General features: G+C 41.6%; 2 protein-coding genes across 2 annotated transcripts; one reads left to right on the top strand and one right to left on the bottom strand.

Moving 5' to 3' along the window:
- Nucleotides 1-4,878: 4,878 nt before the first annotated feature.
- Nucleotides 4,879-14,051, bottom strand: LOC125724066 (39S ribosomal protein L15, mitochondrial-like). Its single transcript, XM_049001014.1, has 5 exons — nt 13,595-14,051; nt 12,773-12,930; nt 12,486-12,651; nt 6,294-6,417; nt 4,879-6,184 (listed from the first exon to the last, which is right to left on the bottom strand). Exons 1-5 carry the CDS (start codon nt 13,697-13,699, stop codon nt 5,847-5,849), a joined length of 891 nt encoding a protein of 296 aa, XP_048856971.1. The 5' UTR covers nt 13,700-14,051; the 3' UTR covers nt 4,879-5,846.
- A 408-nt stretch (nt 14,052-14,459) lies between these two features.
- Nucleotides 14,460-21,843, top strand: LOC125724074 (acyl-protein thioesterase 1-like). The gene is made up of 9 exons (XM_049001028.1): nt 14,460-15,018; nt 15,541-15,572; nt 15,710-15,775; nt 16,110-16,157; nt 16,608-16,678; nt 17,357-17,430; nt 18,357-18,458; nt 19,407-19,583; nt 21,387-21,843. The coding sequence occupies exons 1-9, from the start codon at nt 14,950-14,952 to the stop codon at nt 21,438-21,440; spliced, it is 693 nt and encodes a 230-aa protein (XP_048856985.1). The 5' UTR covers nt 14,460-14,949; the 3' UTR covers nt 21,441-21,843.
- The last annotated feature ends 1,669 nt before the right edge of the window (nt 21,844-23,512 follow it).

The raw sequence follows: 23,512 nt of genomic DNA on the forward strand, positions 1-23,512 counted from the left end.
CATCAATACGTTAAACACACGCGAAATTTGCAGCCACGTTAAACGTGTTAATGGGGTTAATTAATTAGCTTGAACAACACAGCATGAATACAATAATGTTAGTTTCGGTTGACTTTTTTTGTGAATTAACAAACCATCGAATACGTATCATTCTGCTATTGCGTATTCATACTGTGTGGTTTGTATTAGACAGGACATAAAATAACCCACTAGGCCTATGTAAATTAAAGAATAAATCCATCGATTCATTCGGAATTTAGTATGATTCAATTTGTCCATGCGCGCATTTTGCACAGACGATTTATTTAAAATAATTCGTTTTAAAAATGTCATTTAATTTAACGGTTTGATCGTCGTTAGGCAGTTTACGTAGAAAAAAAGTCGCCTAATCTGTGAGATGTTTAAGTATTGGTTTGTATTGTTCAGTGACGCAAGCATTTCAATGAAAGTCCAAACGGAGAGCATATCCCTCTTCTCAATGCCCATTATGTTTCCTAAATAGGGATTGTTTTCAGAAGTCTTCAAGTCACAATGTGCCATTGTATTGGACTGGGGATATATTAGATGGCTCTCTTGTTCTCCATGTCGTACCTGCAGTCTGTGGGACACCACAGGACCAAAGGGACCAAGAGACTTCACTTGCCAGGGGATGGATATTATTGCTGGGTTGGATATACCGGACTGCTCCCCTCTCTGGATGAAATGATGCCTGGAAGTTTCTGTGATGCACAAAAGTAGGATCCAACAGGATAAAGTCTGTAATCTGCAGATCTGCTGGAAAATAACTGGCCATTTTTTCTTTGGACTTTTTTGGGGAAAAAAAAAAGTAAATACTGATGGATTAGATTCACATGGACTCCTTAGAAAAAGGGCTGTGTCCAAATGTCTCATTTCTACCAGGTAATTGTTACTAACGGCGGAAATCAGAATCTGAATCACCTTTATTTGTCACGTACAGCCTGTGTACTAGAAATATTTTCAGGTGTAATTGGTCACATAAAAGTAAAACGAAGTGAATGTCCAAAAACTGCCATACGTGTTACCGTAGAGCAATAAGCATCCAGCAACACAAGTAAGCAAGAACTTGTGATGTCAAGTTTGAAAACTGAACCACCACAAAGTTTCATTATTCATACTCCTACACATTTTGCGTGGAGTGTAACCTGTCTGCGGAGATGAAGGTCAGCTGATCAAGCTTTGCTCCTCACTGTGTGCAAAATAGCGTTTACTATGTAGATCCCACATGTGAGTTTATCTGACGTCCACACAGTGGTTCGTCAGTATTTTTTTTTTCTTTTGGTCAGGCGGTAATCCAGACAGCTGCATTGTCCTCCGGGCTTGACGTGTGAACACATTCAGGGCCTCTCCTGCTCGCCAGAAATGGTGTGATTGTATTGGCCCAGCAGGCCATGGACGACATCTCAGTCTCTAACCAGACTCCATTCAATTCGACATCCCTCCCTAATCAGGTGTGTGTGTGTGTGGGGAGGGGGGGCTCACCCAGCCCTCCCTTTTCCCGCTCCCCCTACAGGTGTGGTCTCCTAGGGCTCTGATCGGCGGCTGAGAGGATTACAAGCCCCCCAGCATGGGCCCTGCTTAATGGGGGCTCATTAGCGGAACACAATGAAGCCCCCACCTCCTTGTGTAGGAGGCTGTCAGCCTGGTTGTGCCCTGCCCACTCCTGGGCCTTCACAGCATGAGCCGGGACAGAAAACGACAGACACCTGACAGGCACATAACCTACGCCCTTAACCAACAGACTCAGGACCCCAGACGGAACCTCCGAACTCCTCCAGGGTGGACTGCACCCCGCCCCTCCATTTCCAAGTTTACTTCTAACACCCCTTATACCCCAGTGTTGAGGATTTAAAGCACTCACTTCTCTTTAAACACTTACTTTGTTTAGAGAATTAATGTGCCCCCCTCACCAATGAAGGGATTAATCAAACCAGAGGCATATCAACATTCAGTTCCATTATTTGCAAATAGTAGCTTGTATTCTGCTCTTGGGTCATAATGGAGCTCTAATCTGTATTTGGTGTTCAGCTTTGATGAGGTACTGTATTGACACAGCAGGTAGCCCCCGCCAACCCCCCCCCCCCCCCCCCCCCACACACACACACACACACACACACTCCATTCTATTCCAATCCACCTGAAACCCCGGTTTATCTTTCAGCTGAGGAGGACACCCAGGAAGCACTGACAGCCCAAGATTCTCTCTCTTTTTGTTTGTCGCTTTCCTTAGACGGGGGCACTGTCCCGTAATTACGTTTTAATTATTAACTGGAATCAGTCTGCAGCATTCAAAACCTGCGAGACACCGCGGAATTGCTGCCATCGTCTGAAAGGGAATCACGCAAAAATGATTCAATCTGGCCTATCCGGCATCATTCTATATTAGATTAGATAGTGTGAAGTGTCCAGACAAATACATCAAATTATTCCGAACACATTGTGTTTGTTGTGAGGCTTATACAGTCTTTCAGATCTTTGCTGCAGGCCACTGCTGACGAAATAAGACAGTCTGTCACCCTGACCTAGGCTGGATTATATAATTAAACTTCCCCACTCATTCGAAGAAAAATGTTCTCTTTTATAGTCTTTTCTTTTCTGGGGAAGAAATTAATTCCACACTCTTCTGAAAACATCTAAATGCATATATTCCTTCTTCATCTCTGTCCCAACAGTTCAAGACCTTATCCAGATACAAAAGGGTCCCTGTTTCTTTGTAGATAAGAACACACACTCTCCCATAAACAATAATCCAGTAGTTTCTTTCCTGTGGTGTGATTTATTTAAAGCGTAAACGCTAAAAGGTTTCGAGCTGGTTATCCTGCCAAGGGCTGGCATGTAAATAAATAGCAGCTACCAGCGTGCAGGTTCACAGCGGTGCACGAGACACTCGATCTTACGGGGTCACGCAGAACTGCTGTTTTAACCTCTGAACCTCCATAAATAACTTGGTGAAAACAATTGGTTCTAGAGACCGACCAAACACACAGTAACAGGCTGACACTCCGGAGCAGATGCAGAAGTAACGGGTGAGTCTGGAAAACCCCAGCTTTGAAGGATATATTTGAGGCATCTCCCCAAGTTTGGGGGAGATTTATGACCAGGGGGATGCAAAGATCCGAAAAAATTTGCAATGCATGGTCTTAAGGGGGCGTATGTCAACTAAGTATTAATAATAACCATTTACTGTTTTTGAAGTTTTTTTTATTTCATTTAGTTTAACAGTTATGCATTTTTATAACTATTTAAAAGTAAAATTAATTCTGTTGAGTAAACTCATTTAAAGGTCAAAATATATACATTATAATAATACCCTGGTCATTATAATAATGCATGGTTATTTTGATTATTATTTTTCTGTTTATTGATATTCAAGACAATGTTTGTATCATTTTTTTAGCTGTTGTATTACTCTGTGTTTACATACAGTACCAGGCAAAAGTCGGAACACACGTCTTTTAATGCATTTGTCTCTGTTTTAGCTGTTATTCACCTTATAGTAACGGGGCACTAGGTAATGAAATAATACATATCTAATACTGCAACAACCGAGAGAAGTGTTCAATATCTCAACCTGGAACGCTTCTCCAATAGTTCTGAAGGAGTTTCCACAAGTTCTATACCCAAGTTGGCTGCCTTGCTCTTACTCTCCAATGCAACTCATGCCAAAGCAGCTCTATGGGGTTTCGGTTGGTGGGGAGGATTGTGGGGGCCAGGTCATCTGTCACAGCACTCCACCTCTTTCCTTGTTCAGGAGATAATACAGTACTTATATCACCTCAAAGGCCATTATCTTGTTGGAAAAACAAATGATTTTCAGTAGGTATGGCCAGGTACTGTACATAATGCACTATGTATATTAACCCCTGTGTCCAGCCCCGGTTTTGCACTGTCCTGTGTTTTGTAGACTTTAAGTGCTGTGCAAACCCTCCCCGTCACTTGCTGCTGGTCTGTTACTCCATGGTCCTGGGGGGGGGGGGGGGGGCTCCCTTTCATGCCACTCTAAACCAGTGAAAGGATGGCATGAAAATAAAGCCCACTTGAATTGACCAGCATTTATGACGGTAAATGAAATTAGTTCCTTATTTTGGCATTTGCACTGACTCTCCTGCAGGGGTCGCTGTGAGTGAAATCACTGCAGAATCAGGAAGACGGTGGCAGTGAGAACTACGTGTACCAGTTCACACAATGACTGCAGCTAGCGCGCACACCAACATATGCTTCCTTTGATAAAGGCCCCCGACGTACCAACTTCATTTCTACGGCCACATCTCTGTAAACAATAGTTGTTAAATACTGCTCTATTAATAGCAAGTGTGCCAAGTATAAGCATACCCCATTTCTTATATATATATATATATATATATATATATATATATATATATATATATAAATCTCATAAAAAACAGCACAGGAGAAGCATACAATTCATTTTCCGAGTGCTTAATTATATCCTTAAATACGGGTTTGCATGTATTGCATTACTCTGTGTAAGTTTCAATGAAATAACATTTCAACACTTCCATTTTATTGGGAGCAGGCTGTCCTGTAGTGCAGCTCAAACATATTATCCATTTAACATTTAAGGAAAACTCTTGAGAAAAATCAATACAATAGAAATAATCTACGCCCTGCGCAATTAATACCATGCAGGATCTAATAAATGGCAAGCTATTGTTTGGAATAACAGCCAATATCAGATAATCGCTACCTTAATCACCCACCCGGGTTTAAGGCAATCCGCAAATACCTATTTGTCTATCTCTTTGTTTATAATGGCTGACATTCACGTATTTAGGGAAGTCCTCCTGGTCTCCTGAGATGCTTTTAATCTGGCCTGAACACACAGAAACGTAGACATGGCGGTTTTAAGTTCTTTAATTTTCCACTTGCCCCACAACAAAGTTGCAGGTTAAATGGTGGCTGACAGGCAAACATGTCCACAGGATTAGGTAAACACTGTTTTCAAAAGAGAGTTAAGGGGAGCATGTAGCCCTGAGAATAAAAAAGTAAGAGACAGGTCAGTCTAGAGTTTCGGCCCACTCAAAAAATTTACGGCATTTATCCAACGTCAGACCTTATCCAGTCGGGATGCAGTATGAAATTCCAAGAATGGTCTGACAATCTCAAAAAAACAGGTATGGCTCTTCTCCCGCCTCTCCCAGTGCCAACACTAAAACATTCCTAGCATTCTTTTATCATTGTGCTCAGAGAAATAAAAAATGCCTGGTATCTGATCCGGATTTCACGGGGTAATCTGGTAGGCTGACGTTCCTGGGCCCCTTACTGAACCCGAGGCCCCAGCCAGGATGCAGCTGCTAATGACTAATCCCACGTTCGCCCCCCCGATGGCTCAGACACGTGGAGCCCCCCATAAGGCATCTGTTTCCTGTTTTCAGTCGGGATCACTCGCCTTGTCTCACTTCCCTTTCACCTGCGGTGAGTCCTGTTCCTTCCGTCTCTGTGCCGACCAAAGTTGTCATTGGCTAAGATGCTCAATAGCACAGCCAGAGCCAATGGGAAATATCTAACACATGATACGACCAAATCAAAGACAAGCAACACATGTCCGTCTCCCCACTACCCGTACCAAAAACTCACCTCCCATGAAAAAATGCTGCAAATCACATCAAACCTACCACTTATTATTGTTACTTTAAGCAATTTAATTGTATAATTTATTCATTCTGGATAACGGCTACACCAACAAAGCATTCCCTCCACCTGGCGATGTCAGTTCAATGCAGTAGCTGAAATGCGATTCCAGGACATGTGGCTTACAGTGCTTTAATTACACCCTACAATCATCCTCATCAACGTCTCCAGTTCCACTACGAGCCGTAATACTGGAGCAGCTTCTCGTCGGTCGGCTTGAGGATCTTCCGTTCGGCCATGTTGACAACCCAACCGGGAGCGAGTCCAAAGAAGATCTGCCGACGGTCCTTCCTCATCGAGAGCATCTGGAAAAGCTCATCTTTGGAGATGTCTGGCAGAATGTAGCCATACTTCCGGGCCAGTTCTTGCCTGGCCCGCTCCACCTCCTCCGGATCGGCCAGGTAGCCACGGTTTTCCGCACTGGTGTAGTATCGGACCATGTCTTCGCCAGGAAGCATCCTCTTGGGAATTGGTTGGCCGGACTGGAAAAACGGCACAGGCTTGCACAGGATCGCTGTAATATAGAAATGATGAACATACACCAAGTTCAATGGCAGTTAGCATCGAGGCTTCAACATTAGCTTGGGAATTCGTGCTGCTTCAGGCCCCCAGTGGACACTCACTGAGACTCCTGAAATCGTAAAATCCTGTCGTAATGACTCCCCCGTTCCGCTCTACAGCTGCTACCGCTCCCTCAGTAGCTCTCTGGACCTCGATGTTGATCTTTGCCGAAAAGATGTCAGCACCCTGAAACCACATGCAAAAATTATAAAGAGTCCATTTTCTGAAGAAGGCTTCACATGACAACGCAATGTCAGAGCCATTTGAGGTAGTGAAGAGGAATGGAAGAAAAGGGCCAAGCAGACCACGTAGGGGTTGGTATTGTTGAAGAATGATTAAATACTGCCACCTAGAGGACATCCTTATTATTACTAATAATCCATCCATCCATCCATCCATCCATCCATCAATGCAGCATTCAGGCCCAATCCCAAACCATACCCTCGACACTCTGCATTCATTTCCAGTTCCACTCCCACTGAGTCACCCTCACAACACGCCCTATGGACTTAAACTGAAGGAAATTGTCGCAAGAAAGATTTGAAACAGAAGTAAAAAATAGCTGCCTTCCTAATTTTTTTTCTGTAGCGATGGACTTTCTATGTGTATTTCACAGTGCTACTAGAATCCAATTATTTTTTTTTTTTTTTTTTTTTTTTTTTTTTTTTTACGTTTTAAAGAACTTTATTTAGAGCAAAACAATTACAAACTCAAACAAACAGTTACTTATAAAAGTCTACATAACAATATATCACACCTCCTGTGGTTTTACATCGAAAACAAAAGCATGTTATTGCAATGATATAATCAGCATGTTACAATCAAATAAGGAAAAGTGCAACTAGTTATTATTATTAAAAATTATAAAAATAATAAATAACAATAATAAAAAATAATAAAGAAGATAAGGGGGGTCATGATGGCAATCAAAGGTAAGGTTCTATAAGCAAGATATATAACTTAATTAAACAAGTAAGAAAGATCAAGCTCCACAGAGTGAAAGCAATTTAGTTGCCTGGGGCTTATCAATTAGCTTAAGGGATTTAAGCAGCAGGGAGAGTTCGTTTTTAAAAACATGCCATGAAGGGGGGGATTTAGCATATCGGCATTTATGAATGTAGTATTTTGTTATAATAATAAGATTGTTAATTAAAAATTCACTATTTTTATCATTAAGAATTACACCATTTTGAATATTATGAAAAGACCAGAAATCAACATTTCTAGACCAGGACGATATTAAGTCATGGAGAGATTTCCATAAATGTTGGACAGTCGCGCAGCCATAAAACAAATGTTCTGTTGTTTCCAAGGCTGTTTTACAAATGTAACAGTTGTCTGACACAAATTTAAATCTTTCTCTCATAAATTCATTAGAGGGGTAAATATTTTTCATAGTCTTAAAATGAACTTCTTTAAATTTTGGGGGGATCGGAAATTTTAGATATTTTGTTCTGATCCATGAGATTTCCAATTTATTATAATCCTTAAGAATAAATGAATGTTTTGTCCTACCTGGATATAAAGTTTTAACCAAATACTTCCTCAAAAACTGATTATTGCATTTCTCATTAATAAGGTCAAGGCCATCTAATTTAATTTTATGTAAATTTGGAGTTGGTAAAATTAGGATATTATTCTTTATTGCATTAATAAAAACCAGCGGGATGTTCTCTATAACTTTATTATAGAGCTCAATTGAGCAGCTTAAGCCATATTTATCGTTAAACCTGTTTAATTCAAGTATATCGCCATTTTCATCCGTTATGTGTAAGACAGACCAAATTTGTTTTGTCCTCCATTCTTCCACAAACAGGGATTTACCCCGATTCAATATCACCCTATTGTTCCATAATGGAACGTTATGGGGGCTAAAATTATGTTTGTACATTAATTTCCAGTTTAACAAGACTTGTTGATGAAATTTAGAGAGTTTTATGGGCAGTTTAGAAATTTCAAAGTCGCATACTAAAAGGAATTGGATTCCTCCAACTCTATTGAAAATGAGAGATGGTATCAAGAACCAAATCTTATCATCATTTCTTAAGAAGGAACGGAGCCAATTAACCTTCAGCATTCCATTCATTATTTCAAAATCAATTGCTTTAATACCCCCCTCTTCATAGTCTTTTATCAAGTCCCTATTACTGATATAGTGATGTTTGTTTCTCCATATGAAATTAAAATTCATCTTATTGATTTCTTTTATGATCCTTGGTGGGATAGCTAGGGAATACGCTGGATAGATTAACCTAGACAAGGATTCGACCTTGGTTAACAATGTCCTACCGAACAACGTTAAATCTCTCTGTAGCCAATTGTTTAAAATAGTTTTGCACTTGTCAATTGTGTTCTGAATATTCTTTTTTTCACTATCAGCCACGCATTTGGTTATCCAGATTCCAAGATATTTGATTTCATTTTTGACAGGAATACTATACAGGGAAGAATGAGAGCATTTATGGATACTCATGAGTTCACATTTATCCAGGTTCAGGCGTAGGCCAGAAGCACCAGAAAAAATCTTCACTGTATCTAAAGCCAGTGGGATTTGTTCTTTATCCTTTAGAAAGATTGTTGTATCATCAGCAAGCTGACTTATAATTAATTTGTGGTTATTTATGTCTAATCCTTTAATGTTCGAGGTTGTAACAGTAATAGCAAGTAATTCAGTGGCTACAATGAATAAAAGAGGTGAGATGCTACAGCCCTGCCTGATGCCTCTTCCCACCCTGAACCTGGGACATGTGCCTTCAGAAAGAGAAACACAACTATTGATATCAGTGTATAACATAGTGATCATATCCAGAAAAGCGGTGCCAAAACCAAAATGTTTAAATGTCTTAATAATAAAATTATGTTCTATAGAATCAAATGCTTTATAGAAATCCAAGAACAGCATAAAACCATCATCTTTAATTAGGTAATTATAGTCAAGAAGGTCCAAAACCAAGCGGATATTATTTTGGATCAACCGTCCTTTGAGAAATCCTGATTGCGTTGGGCTAATTATTTTAGAAATACCTGTTTTTAGTCTTGTTGCTAAAACTTTTGTGAAGATTTTGTAGTCCGTATTTAAGAGTGTAATAGGTCTTAGATTACTTATATATTTCTTATCTTTTCCAGGTTTAGGAATCAATTTTATTACTCCTTGTTTCATTGTTGTTATGAGCTCCTTTTGAGTAACACATTCATTTAATGCACTGAATAATAGAAATTTTAAATTTTCCCAGAAGTGCTTATAAAAGTTAGTTGTAATTCCATCAGGTCCTGGTGAGCGATCAGATGACATGTTCTTAATAGCAAAATCAAATTCTTCTAAAATTAGGTCGTCATCACAAATTTCTTTAAAATTATCATCAATTACCGGAATCCAATTACTTATTTTGTCAAAGAAGGAATTGACATTTTGTTCTGAGTATGATGACTTGTAGAGGTTGCTATAAAATTTAAATACTTCACTTGAAATACGTTTAGGGTCTGTATATTCCACTCCATCAATAACTAAATTACAAATTGAATTGTATTCTTGTCTACGTTTTTCTAGGTTGCAAAAATAGGCAGTGTTCTTCTCGCCCTCTTCTATCCACTTGGCTTTGGATCGCAAATAAGCACCCTTGGCTCTGTAAAAGTACAATTCGTCCAATTTCGATTGTGAGTTATTAATTTCTTCTTTTTCATCTTCAGTCCAATCCAATTTACTGTAAAGAATCATAAGTTCTCTTACTACATTTGTTACCTCTTCTTTCCTTTGTTTGTTTAATTTTTTACTAAATGCGATTGAGGATTTTCTGATACTGAATTTAAGATATTCCCACTTGGATATCGCTGTACTTATGGCATCATCATTCTGGATATCTAAGATTAATTTTTTAATTGAATTACAATACTCCTCATTTCTTAGCAGCTGAGAATTAAATTTCCAATAATCCTTAAACTTGTTGTGTTGGTCTTTACTTTGTAATCTTAGAATAATGGAACAGTGGTCACTTAAGGGACCATTAGAGATCTTTGTTTCCTTAACATACTGTAAAATTGAATTGGATACCAACCAATAATCAATACGTGATCTGCTTTGACCATTAGGTTTGTGCCATGTGAATTGTTTAACATCTTTGTTTAACAATCTCCATATATCTATCAATTTATTATCATTTGCAAAATTTCCAATTATCGGGTTTTTATGTTCTTCTGAATATTTCGAAGGCCATCTATCCATCCATTCGTCAGGAGTCACATTGAAATCACCGCCAACTACTATGTAATCAGTGGGAAATATAGTATTAAGTTCCTTTATAACAGTAGATATTTGATGCAGCAGGTTCTTATTCTTTTGCTCATTGTTGTATCCATAAACATTAATTAAAATAATCAGAATATCATCAATATTCAACACACAAGCAACCCAATGTCCATCTCTGTCCGCTCTGTTGCACAAAATTCTACCAGGACACCTGTTGAAACAAATAGCAACCCCAGCCGACCTGTTTGTACCATGACTAAAGAAAATTTTATCACCCCATTGTTGTGACCAAAACTTCACATCAGACTCATCAGAGTGAGTTTCCTGGAGAAAAAAACAGTTTGCCTGTTGCCCCTTGAAAAACAAAAAAACAGCTTTCCGCTTAATAGAGTCTTTAAGTCCCCTTGTGTTAAAGGAAAAGAAAGAAATCTTAGTTTTTAACTGGAACACAGAACACATGAACAATTTTAGAGAATAAGTTTAGGAGGTGGAGTAGAAAAGTCTTGAGGTTAAAGTCCCATTATCTGAAATGATCCACTGTATATTCCTTTCATATTCAAATGTCAGTACGTACCTGGGGTCTCATCCCTAATGCGTTTGCCCTCAATGAACCCAAACGGGCCCCTAAAGCCTGCAGCCTTGCCTTCCTTCCGAGCCTTGTCGATTTTTGGCCACAATGCTTGTCTGGATCTCCAGTCCTCCGGGGTCAGGTCTTCAGCAAAGCGGATCCCTTCTTCTTTGCAAACGGGAGAAGCCTTCGTTCGCCTCCAGATGTCATCTCTCACAGTACGTCTCACAAACATAATAATGATTTGTCGCTGTTTATTCATTGCCGCTCTCCCCACTCTGTGGACAACGTCAACATCTTCTTCTATATTTATTTTTAGATCCGGGGCAATCCTTCCGAGAAGTTCCACCACTTCTTCTCTGATATTTTCATTTATTTTCTCCTTTTTCCCTTTGATACGGAGACACCATCGTCTTTTGTATCTTTCTTGGTTCAGTACCCGGCTTTTAATGTCATCATTATCTCTTTTGAGTAATTCTCTCTCTCTTTCCAGGTGTTGTATTTTCGTTTTGCATTCTTGTATCTCCTCTGAATTAAACTGCACCGATTTAGCTATGGAAGCTAGCATGGCACTATGTTGTTGCATCTGTTTGCTAACTTCGTCCATGCGGTCATCAACACGTTTTCCAAGAGACTCGATAGCTTTTAAAACAGTATCCATGGATGTGTTGGAGTCACTATCTGTAGGCGTACCTTTTGTTTTCTTCTCTGAATGCGTTTTTTCTGGAGTATTTCCGGGGGTTGTTAGCAATCTGTCCCTTTTGTAGCTGCTAGGATTAGCCGTTTCCATCAGGGTTGAGTAGTCATGCTCACTGTTCCTCTGGGTTGTAAACGAGAGGTTCTTCACTGCCTGAGGTTTCGTGTTGTTGTTTTTCTTCATGTTCGGCTTGAAGCCTTATCAATATACTTCAAAGAAGTGGAATATACAACTTCAAAATTAAAACATCGGGACTTAGGTTAGGAGCTCCGACACGTGCGACTGCTTAGTCCGCCATCTTGTCCGGAACTCAGAATCCAATTATTACATAATCAATTATTACATTTATATGGCGATGCACTATCCTCCATGTCTATTTCCATGCTGTTCTGTTTCCCGTGCGCTAGGGATTATGGGATACGGAAGTGGTAGTGGAATCGCGCGAGCCACCATCGCTGCTGACTCGTTTCAGGAGACCACAATCGCCCACTCCCCCTTAGCCCTTGCTGCTATAAGACGCACTTCAACATGGCGACGGGTCTCGGGAACACGCAAACGAAAGCGGAGTGGTGAGGCGGAGTGTATAGGGACTAGTTTGGGATTAGGCCTCAGAGTCTATATTAAAATAGCAGAATAACTGCAAATTAGCCTATTTTAGTCTTTGCAGCCATTACCATACATTACCTGTGATACATATCCATTATGAACAGTACCGTATATCTGAAAATACATAGAGAGTTCCTCACCTCCTCCACCAGCTGGACTCCATAGTCCCTCTTCAGAGGCTGCACGGTCACACCCCTGCCATTTACCAACTGCGTGAGGTCGATGGGCTGGGAGGTGTCCACTCTACCCAGATCTATCAAGTACTGAAGTCTTCTGAGGCTCAATGGCTGGTACTGTGGTCTCCGACTAGAAAATAAAATTAAGCAGGATGTGAGGCTTTACCTGCTAATAACTAATAAATTAAAAGTAACAGTAAAATAAACTCATAGATTATTAACGTCCTAGAAAGAAGCTTTTGCTCAGGTACCTGTGGCCTTCGTTGTATCCATATTTGGGGATAGCGAGGTAAAAGGGCGTCTGTCCCCCCTCGAAGCCCAGGCGCGGTCGATTTCCGCGCTGGCGCTCCCCCTTGTGGCCGCGACCGCTTTTGTTTCCTCCGTGCGCGCCTCTTCCACGCCGTCTTTCCTACAAAATGTGCTTTTATCGAACGCTACACTTTTATGTTCACTGTAAATAAACTTAACATGTTACAATTTCCGGCTTATGCACAGCACCAGCTGGAAGCATGCGTTTTCACAATGCCAAAAAGAGATGCGGTGCTTATTGAAGGCAATCGATCTGCCTGATTTAGCCCTAATTAATGAAAGATTAATAAATCTATTTTCATTAAATGTATACTCGGGGATAGGCCCAAGTAAAACATGACCCAAATGGACATCTGAATAGAATGCGTTAAAAAATAACAAAATATATTGTTTCAATATATAGTTGACATCGTACAGCTATGGCAATACACACCGTCTAAAACAATGTAATAAAATATAAACCTAGATTACAAAACCAGGCATTGCAAGACAAAAATCCTCTGCCTGCGCCTTTATTAAACAAATTATCTTTCATAGAATATTTACTTATTAAAGGGCAGCAAAATCTCTCAGCAAGACATTGAAAAGTACAGAAGCCAGTTCACGTTATATCAACAATGAAAGAGAGTCATGCACAACAAATTAATGTAACGATCTAAACATCTGAATGCCCTTTTATTCTAATCAGTCCCCAAAAAGCAGTAGCTCCAAGCATCTGAAGAACCTTTACGAGGTCAGCAGGTAGCAGACTCCCCCAGACTTACGGTTTTTCTGGCTCCGGGGTTTGGCCTGAGATTTGCTAGACTTATTCGAGGGAGATTCCTTAAAATGTCAATTGCCTTTCCTCCCGTTGTCTTTGACGTAGACATAGCTGAGGATACAGCAGTTTATTTCGTAGTATTATGCTACTGTAATAACCAAGGGCAAATGTCGTAAAAACGCCGTGCAGCCATGCGGCATCGACCGGAAGTTTCACTTTACGGCAGTGACGACACGGAAACCGTATGTACAGTATATGCAGTACTGTTAGTTCACGATTAATTCTGGGAAGGTCTTTATTTTACACTGTATTATTCTGAACTCGCAATTACCACATCATTTATAGCGCACACAAAAAGTAAGCGACATTACATTAAATTACATGCGTTTGTCTGCTGGACAAATTTAGTTATTCAGTCAATTTCCAAGAAGACACCCGTAAAACATAATACATAATGAAACAGCTGCTGTCCGTCGTTGCTGCTTCAATCATTGTGAAAAGCTACATTTCAGCATACTCAGAGACTTAACGGTTAGCTACGCAATTAAATAATTAACGATTATTCCAGTATAATTTATTGATAGCTAAGTTTCCGTAGTAGTTGGATTTTAACTTAATAATGTATCTGGAAATTGTAATATCCAGAGACATTAACACATCCAGAGGGACTTTGTACAGTAGGGACGTGTTTTACAGTTTCGCTCCTGATTGGGTCGAGTCCGCAGTGGCCTCTTCCCTTCACAGCCGTGATGTATAGACCCAATTAATTAGATTTAATTAGCTCACAGCAGTTCCTGGGGACGTGCGGTATATTCCCATTGCAGCACGCATACATAGTATGAGGCAGTCCAGAAACCCAGTAGTGCAATCTGAGTCTTTCTGAATTTGACCTACACAATTCAAGGTCTAAAACAGTTCACACATGTACTGTATTTAAAGACCGGTTACAAACTAACTGAGAGTATTTGGTTGGGATTTGATTGATAATCCCATTCACCAAACGATAGCCCGGATTTCCACAGAGGGAAATCAGTTATCCAATCGAAGCGCGGTGGAGGCGGGATTTCCTAAAAACCGTGTCAGTGGCCGAAAGCAGCTCACGTCTGGCTTGTTACGGACGCCTCATCTTTTATCTTAAACCTGACAGCACGATACGGACAACACGGACGGGCAGTCGTCTGTCTGATCCTTGCACATTAAGCGACAAACCAGGCGTCGACATATGAAGGAATCTGTCGATCGATGTAAAGTAACAGAGATCGGACGTAAAAGGAAAGAGGAATAAGGTGCCCAGGTTCCCTTCATCAACTGTCATATATCGGTATTTCTCTTGTTGGATGTCAGCCTCCAGCGTGTTGCATGTGCGGTAACAACATGTCAGCGCCGCTTCCTGCCATCGTACCGGCCGCTCGGAAAGCCACCGCGGCGGTAAGTCGGTGCACCATGCGTCGGTGATGGTTTGCGCAGGACGGGGGTGGAGGGGGGTGGATATTAACTTGCACGAAATATTGACTCGCTGATCCGTCCTAGCTTTCGGCGCTCCGATCCATCAGAAGCATAGAGAGTTCCTCGTTTTTGTTTCAAATGATGTTGTAATGTTTCTCACAATAATGTTACGATTTAAAAAATATATATATATATATCAAAGGTTACATTGGATTACGAAACTAAAATGCGGTTAAAAATGGCCATTGGATACAGCCAGATGCTGTATTAAAGTAGTTAAGTGTTGGTGGTTTTGCGGCATCAAGTTTATGATGAACGGTCTGCTTGGAAAGTTGCAGCTGTAATATTGCATCCGGTTTATTGGTTCTTTGTTCATTGCCAGCAAGCTTTTGCATCATCTGCTGCTAGATGTATAAACAGACGCCAAATTCCTGTTCTTATTAAATGAAGAACATACAGATTCAAATATGGATGCGTTATTTTTTGTTAATTTTTTTTCTGCAGGTAATATTTCTCCATGGACTTGGAGATACTGGGTAGGTGTATCACCTCTCTATCTAGACCTGTCTCTATTCATAGTGTCTTTACTGAATTTGAATTTTAGCACCTATTACAGGAAGAATGTTCGTTTTCTGTGATCATGTTTCTCCCAAACCCAATTCTCATCCGTCAGGCATGGATGGGCGGAGGCTTTTGCTGGAATCAGGACCCCCCACGTTAAATACATTTGCCCCCATGCGTAAGTCCTGTTTTAAATTGGTGACACCCAGATGATATCAGTATATACGGCAAATCCAGAAAGCACCCTGGGACAGAGATAAAACCCTTACAGTCAATATGCGTTACTCAGAACCACTATAGTTAATGGCACTTCTGATTGAAATCTGAGTGTGAGGTTCTTCGCTGCCTGGGAAGCAAGTTAAGGTGATTCAGGAGATATCTCTTAGACTTGATGGATCATTTGAGATGTACGAACATCTAGGAAGTCTTTAACGTGAATGACGTGATCTCTGTTTCACCGTACTCTGCTATGTTTTAATGATATTGTTATTTTGTTATGAAAATTGCTGTAGGCCACTTATGCCAGTCACGTTGAACATGAAGATGACGATGCCTTCTTGGTAAGCTCATCCCTTAGTATCTTCTTGAATACAGACCCTTTCGGCGAGCCTGTGGTTGATCTGCCTACTTCCAAGTGACATTAACAAGTGATTAATTTCTTAAAAGTTACATTATTTTTTTCTGTTATCCTGACGCTTTTATCCAATAAACTTGCAGTAGAGGGAAAGGTTACAATTTATGTGTGTTACCTTAGATATGGACCTGCCACCTTTGCGTTGTGTGCAAAATGCTCTGCTTGTTGAACTGTAGATACTGGCCAGTTTATAGGGCGTCACATTTGGTCATCAATTGCATATTGAAGGGACGGGTAGCAAATATTGGGTTTTACTTTTATCTCTGAAGTCTGTCACTATCTAAGGTTACGAAAATTGGGTATTTTGCTTAAAGTACCCTTCCAACACTGCATTGTGTACTCTGTGCATAAACAGTGCCTTCTTTTTTATTTGAAGGTTCGATATAATTGGTCTTAGTCCAGATGCCGAAGAAGATGAATCAGGCATTAAACAAGCAGCAGAAAACAGTAGGTTTAACCCATGCTCCATGTGTGTGACGTAAGTGTAAGTCATGTGATCCTTGGAGCTCTGATCTGATTGGCTGCATGTTGTTTACGCACATATGTAACAAAACCTGACTGTGACACACTGAACAGTTCAAATTAGTCTAATAAGGAATTATTTTATTAATTTCGCCCAATTACAGATAATAGATTTAAAAAAAAAAAAACAATGCTCATACATTGGTGGTGGAAATTCATATGCTGAAAATGCATTATGATGACAAATGAAGATCTGGTCACATTTTGGGGGGCAGTAATGCTGAAATCCTATTTCCAAGGGGGTTCAAAAACTTGTTCTCAAAACCATAGAATTGAATGAAATCGCCAGTTTATGATCGATCCTTTTGAGGCAATGTCAGTAGGATGGTTTAAGTTTAAATTAAAGCATATTTGTTTGCCTGACTTTTTATCAGACATTCAACCTAGAACAGAGTTTCTCAACGCAGCCCTGGGGGACCCCCAGAGAGTCCACATCTCTGCTCCTGCCAAGTTCCCAACCAATCAGGAACTCTGAATACCAGGTACAAGTGTGCTGGGACCTGAGAGGGAGCAAAAATGTGAATTATCTGGGGGTCCCCAAGGGCGGGCTTGAGAAACACTGCCCTAGAATATATCCTCACTGCGATCTGTGTGCTTTTGCAGTAAAATCGCTGATAGACCAGGAAGTTAAGAACGGCATCCCTGCCCACCGGATAATCCTGGGCGGATTCTCGCAGGTACCGTGAATCTCAGAGCTGGGCTTCCTTGTCCGCTAGCTCCCCTGCCTCATCAAGAGGAAGGAGAAGCTGGGCATGCTGTCAGCTCGTATATAACATCTGAGGTCTGAGAATTTATGCCAAGCTGAATGCCTCACCCACAAATAAAAGCCTCAGGCATTATTCACTGATGGGGGAAGTATTAAATATTAAACCACACTGTACGACTCAACTTGGATGCATTCAACAATAACAGGATGATGTGTCTTCCGGCTCTATCCAAGACAAACACAGGGTTATAAACCCTGTTTTGTACAGGGTTTATATTAGTAGTGCATCAAATAACAGTATGGATACTACAAGTTTTGTGTTGAATGGCCATTTATATCCAATGGTTTTAAAATCAAGCAATTATCTTAGGTTGAAAAGTATGAGTTTTTAGAACGAGATTCATTTTGCTTGTGAATTTCCTGTGTAACATGTCCGGCTGCCTGATTGCTTAAGGGGGATCAATTACGCAAAGTCTGATAGCTACATGTTTTGTGGTTGGAGGAGGGTGAGGGTGATGAGGCAGAATCATTGAAGTGTCTGGGTGCACAGCAGGGATGAGTGACTCATATCAGGGCTGATAAGTGACAGTGTGTAAAGTACTAATGCATACTGTGTAAAAGCTGGCTAGGGAGAGTGCTTGCGGGATTCTGGAAAATTCCAGTAGATTCCGGGACGGACCTTCTAATGGTTTATTCGTGTGCTGTGATACTCCATTAATTTTAGGTTGAAATATATTAGCAAAATTTCTGTTTTGGGAATAATTACCATTTTTGGACACATCTGGAGAATTGTTCCGACAGCACGCGTATGCTAGCTAATTAGCAATGCACCGAAGAGAGATGGCGTTATTTACAAGTGCGCCGCCTTTTGTTCTGTGTGTTTCTGTGTGCGGGCAGGGGGGGGCGCTGTCCCTCTACACGGCTCTGACGTCCCAGCAGAAGCTGGCTGGCGTGGTGGCGCTCAGCTGCTGGCTTCCTCTGCGCGGCTCCTTCCCGCAGGTATTCCGCTCGTGCTCAGTGACGGCCCCATGGCCTGGCCCCGCCCACATGCATGTCATCATCAGCCGTCCCCGTTCAGGTGGCCTGTGTGGGCTCGGGCTTCAGTCTTGAGGGGAACCATGGATCAGGATGACTTCGCTGAATAATCATTACTGTTTCACTGTATATAAATTTGTTGCATCGTTGTATCTGAAATGATGTTTAAAAACCTGTGAAAGATTGGAGCCCCTCCAAGCTGACACCCCCCCCCCCATTACATGCAGACTGTCACAGCTGCTGGGAATGAATGCAAGGCAAAGACTGTTAGTGTGCTTTTCCCCTGGCATACTTGATCTGACGCGAACACGAGCCGTACTGTGAAGAGTGACTAGTTACCGGCGGGTGCCGGGTTTGGAGACCAACAGTGACGTAAAACCGAAGAGGAACTTATTTCCTGTGTACACCATGATTTGCTGCGTGCTAATTTCTGCTAGCACATCCGTGAGAATCGTCATGTTATGTTAGCATTAAATGCTAACTGAATTAACATTCATTTGTGTGAATTTGCATTATGAATCCATTCCCTTGAGCTGTTCTATAGTACTTGTTTAAGGAGGAGGTTGGAAATTTTCAGTTTCCGAGTTATCAAGAATGCATTAATACATCGCAGTACTATATAGAATATGCCCATTGTCTTTCAGATAATTCATGAGCTGAACATCAATATCTCCGTTCATTTATTTCAGAGAAGCATGATTCTCCGCTCAAAAACATTTACACTTTTGTTTGTTTATCAGACTTGTTTATCCAAAGCGACGCACAGTTGGGTCAGCCAGTCCCTGCAGCAAATGGGGTTAAACGTCTTGCCCAAGGGCCCAATTATAAAATCACTCGGCCGACTCTGGGATTTGAATCGGCAACCTTACGGTCACAGGCAAAAAGTGCTAACCCGCTTCTAACCTCATGCAGGGTGCAACGGGCAGCGCCAACAAGGACACGCAGATCCTACAGTGCCACGGAGAGGCTGACATGCTGGTGCCCCTCGTCTTTGGCTGTCTGACCGTGGAGAAGCTGAAGAGCTTTCTCAACCCGGCCAACGTGCACTTTAGAACCTACCCAGGAATGCAGCACGGGTCCTGCCCGCAGGTCAGTGAGCTCTGGAAGCAGGTGGTCGCAGATCAGTTAGATTCACATTTATTTAGCAGTCGTTTTAATCAAATTAAATTAATTTGTTAATTAAAGCAGAGCTGAGAAAGCAGCGTCAGCCAGTATCTAGAGCAACTGGGATTATGGATCTTGCTGAAGAACCCAAGCTGGGTGAACAAGCAACCGTCTGATCTCAGGATCAGAGTCCTAACCCATAGAGTCCCTTCACTGGAACTAAGGGGCCTAGCTGAACCCCTGAAAAACAACCCCATACCATTATCCCTCCTTCACCAAACTTTACATCTGGCACAATGCAGTCAGGCAGGTAACGTTCTCCTGGCATCTACCAAGCTCGTCCATCAGACTGCCAGACAGAGAAGTGAGATTCATCACTCCACAGAACACGTTTCCTGTATTTCAGAGTCCGGTGGCAGCGTGCTTTACACCAGTGGTCTGCAAACTTTTTGCCACCACGGACCGGTTTTATTCCGTTAACAGTCCCACAGATCGGGGCAGGGGAGGGCGTGTTAAGAGACGTGCAGGGAGGTGGAACGGTCCCCAACGTTTTTGTGGCATGAACCAATTTCATGTAAAACAATATTTTCACGGACCAGTATAGAAACGACTAAAAACAATTCAGTGTGTAAAAATACGCCTCACCATCCCGCAGAATTAGCGGGAGCCTTGTGCTCGTTTCCCTCTTACGAGCCGGTCTCATCTGGGGGTAATGGGAGACAATGTCACCCCAAGTGTGGTACTTATGTCCAGTCTACGCCATAATTTGGCTTTGGCGGCTGTTACTGCAGGAAATCCCGCTTCACAAAGATAGTGCTTTTTTACCGATCGCTGGATATTCTGCCTTGATCTTAATCCAGAACACTGGCAGAGTTGTTGTTTGAAACATACTTTTAATGAGGTGCACAATATATAACTAATCACCAAGTGCGTTGCCTCATCGCCACCTATGAGCCACAGATGGAAGCGTTTTCCAAAATAAAACAGCCTCTGTTATCCGCTCACTGCGGCCTGGCACGAAATGCTCCACGGCCCGGTACCAGTCCACACCCCGGTGTTTGGGGACCCCTGCTTTACACCCCTCCATCCGACGCTTGGCATTGCGCTTGGTGATGTGAGGCTTGCTTGCAGTTGATCTGCCATGGAAGCCGATTCCATGAAGCTCCTGGTGCACAGTTTTTATTCTGGGGTTAATGTCAGAGGAAGTTTGGAGCTCTGCAGTTACTGAGTCAGAGTGTTGGCGACCTTACACACTATGCACCTCAGTGCTGAGACCCCGCTCTGTTACTTTATGTAGTCTGCCATTTTGAATGTGGAATATCTAGCAGGAAACAAATTCCACAAACTGACTTATTACAAGGTGGTATACTATGACAGAATCACACTTGAATTCACTGAGCTCTTCAGAACGACCCATTCTTTCACAAATGTTGGTAAACCTGACTGCATGACTAGATGCTTGATTCTATACACATGTAGGAATAGATCTGGATGAAACACCTGAATTCAATGATTGAGGTTTGTCCGAATACTTTTGTCCACATAGTATACATGTACATTTATTTAGCATTTAGTTTTATTTACCGCAGCTTAAAATTGAGAATGCAGGGTCAGACAGCAAACCAGAGCAATTGGGGCTTAAGTGCCTTGGACAAGGGCTGAACTGGGATTTGAACCGACAACCTTCCAGTGATGGTCCCAGAATCTCAACTCTCTGAGCAACGCACAATCCTGCTGGTTTTCCAGGATTGTCTGTATCTTTATCTCACCACGACACCCTTCTTACAGGAGATGATGGACATCAAGCAGTTCATCGAGAAACAGCTCCCTCCGATCAGCTGATCTCACGACGTCGGCCTTCGAACGCACACCAGCACAAACTCGGGCTGAAAGCTGAGTCCTCTGTAAGCTCTTAGGTCCGTCGCGTCGCTAAGACAAGCTAACGTCGCTGAACGGTAGACACACCACCAACCCCACAACAGAGTCTTAGCCCAGGAGACGCTGTGGGATTGAGCATCCAGCTTAGTCCTTTATGAAACTTCCACGGTTACAGCGAGAGCGACGGGGACCCAGAACTTCAGCACCTACATGGCTAGTGTTGTGTTCTAACTCTTGTGGAAATAGCTGTTTATCACGAAAAAGCCATTTCCTCTTGGTAAAGATGCGTTTGGATGTGTAATGAAATCCATTGTGGAAATGCTACTTATTTGAATTAAATGGATTTACAATAAATTATGCTATAAGACCTTGTGTTTGCAATGTCATTAAATGCTGATCGGCACAGCGTATAGCAAAATTCATTTTAAATGGGCCGGGGGCTGTTTAAATTTAAATTGTATTAAGGATGTCATTGTAGGCTCTCTCGCTCCTTATTGAGCTTCGTATTTCATGTTCCGGTTACGGGTCTGGTAACAAGTTCGTAGAACCTGCATTAATCTATATTAAACTAGCACAGGAAGCCTGAATCGACTGTTAAATATAGGTATAAACGTTTAGCTTCTGTGTCGATTATTTCCCCATATACGTTGTCATATTACCTTGCGTAGACGTCATACTCTTGCTTGTATTTATTTTTACCAAGTCCGTATTGTTTACTTTCCGTCTTATATCGGAGCTAATCTGTAAAGCATCTCAATCAACAGGCGGGGGCGTTGTCTTGAGTTGTGATTTGCAACATGCTGTGACTTTCTAATTTTATCACGGCTTTCACCAGGAGCCCGAAATCTACACCCTTAGCTTCCACTTTGACGGCAATTGGGTCGATTGAAAAATATTTGCATGGCGGTGGCACTTTAAGATATACTGGTAAAGCCAAAGACCATGCATGTTGAAGGAATGAGGGGTTTCCACACTTGGCCTACGTCGGAAACAACGGGCGCAAGGCCATTGCAGGACACTAACAAACAGTTAGCAAGTTGTACTACTCGTAGTGCTTGAAGTATGGAAAAACAGATAGGGGTTACCCCCCTTGTTACTCAGTACTAGAGGTTCCAGGGTACTCTAATGAGAAAAGCAGAGAGGTGTTGTAACGGGGTACCGGTGAGTACCGGACCACTTCAAGCACTGGTCGTACTCAAAACCGTACTTCATTCTCGATGACAGGTAGCGGAAGGGGGACCCCAGCCGTGCAGTTTCATGTGAGCAGTGACCCCCTTAAAAATTAGCGGGCAGCGACATGCCGCACCTCTTTCCCACCGAACAGCTTCTGCAGATGTAACCGAAACCAAGTGACCAAGCCAGTCATCAGACCGATAGCGGCAAAACCATTAACAAACGCCGAGTATTCCGATCTAGCGATCGGGCAGGCGCGCGGAGATTAAATGCTCATTAATACTTCTACAGAAGCACGTTTCCCGGATTTGCATCATTGTAGGAACGAATCTAATAAATACTAATAATCAACAGATTGGCATGTATTTTGTCAGTCAGTCTCTATGCATTCATTTATCGCAGTCTGGCATTTTCAGCACTTAAGTAAGAGTAGGCTAAATTTAACTATACAATTTGGCAGCTTTTTCACCAAGTGAGACCAGGAAATGAGCATATTTCTCCATTACCATATTACGATTATAGGTAGGCTCTTAAACATAATAGGAACATATATTTATGGTATGTTTATGAGATCATCCCGTTAGGAAATATATTCCAATCACACATAAACCGAGGTGTCTCAACTGAACTGGCAGTGCGCATGCGTGGCATGGAAGCAGCGCAAATTTCAACTAAATTATTTCGCAAATTGTGTCAGTAAATCTTGGCACACAATTAATTCCAATAAAAAAGCTAGAACTGACCGAATTTTGTGTCTTTTAATGCAAAGCAAGTAAATCTGATGCAGATTTATACATTTAAAATGAATGAATTTTCGGTCCTTTTCTGTCTGTTTTCCCACCAAGGTGCCAAAAAGAGGGAAA

This window comes from Brienomyrus brachyistius, unplaced genomic scaffold (assembly GCF_023856365.1).
Source record: "Brienomyrus brachyistius isolate T26 unplaced genomic scaffold, BBRACH_0.4 scaffold54, whole genome shotgun sequence".
Taxonomy (NCBI): domain Eukaryota; kingdom Metazoa; phylum Chordata; class Actinopteri; order Osteoglossiformes; family Mormyridae; genus Brienomyrus; species Brienomyrus brachyistius.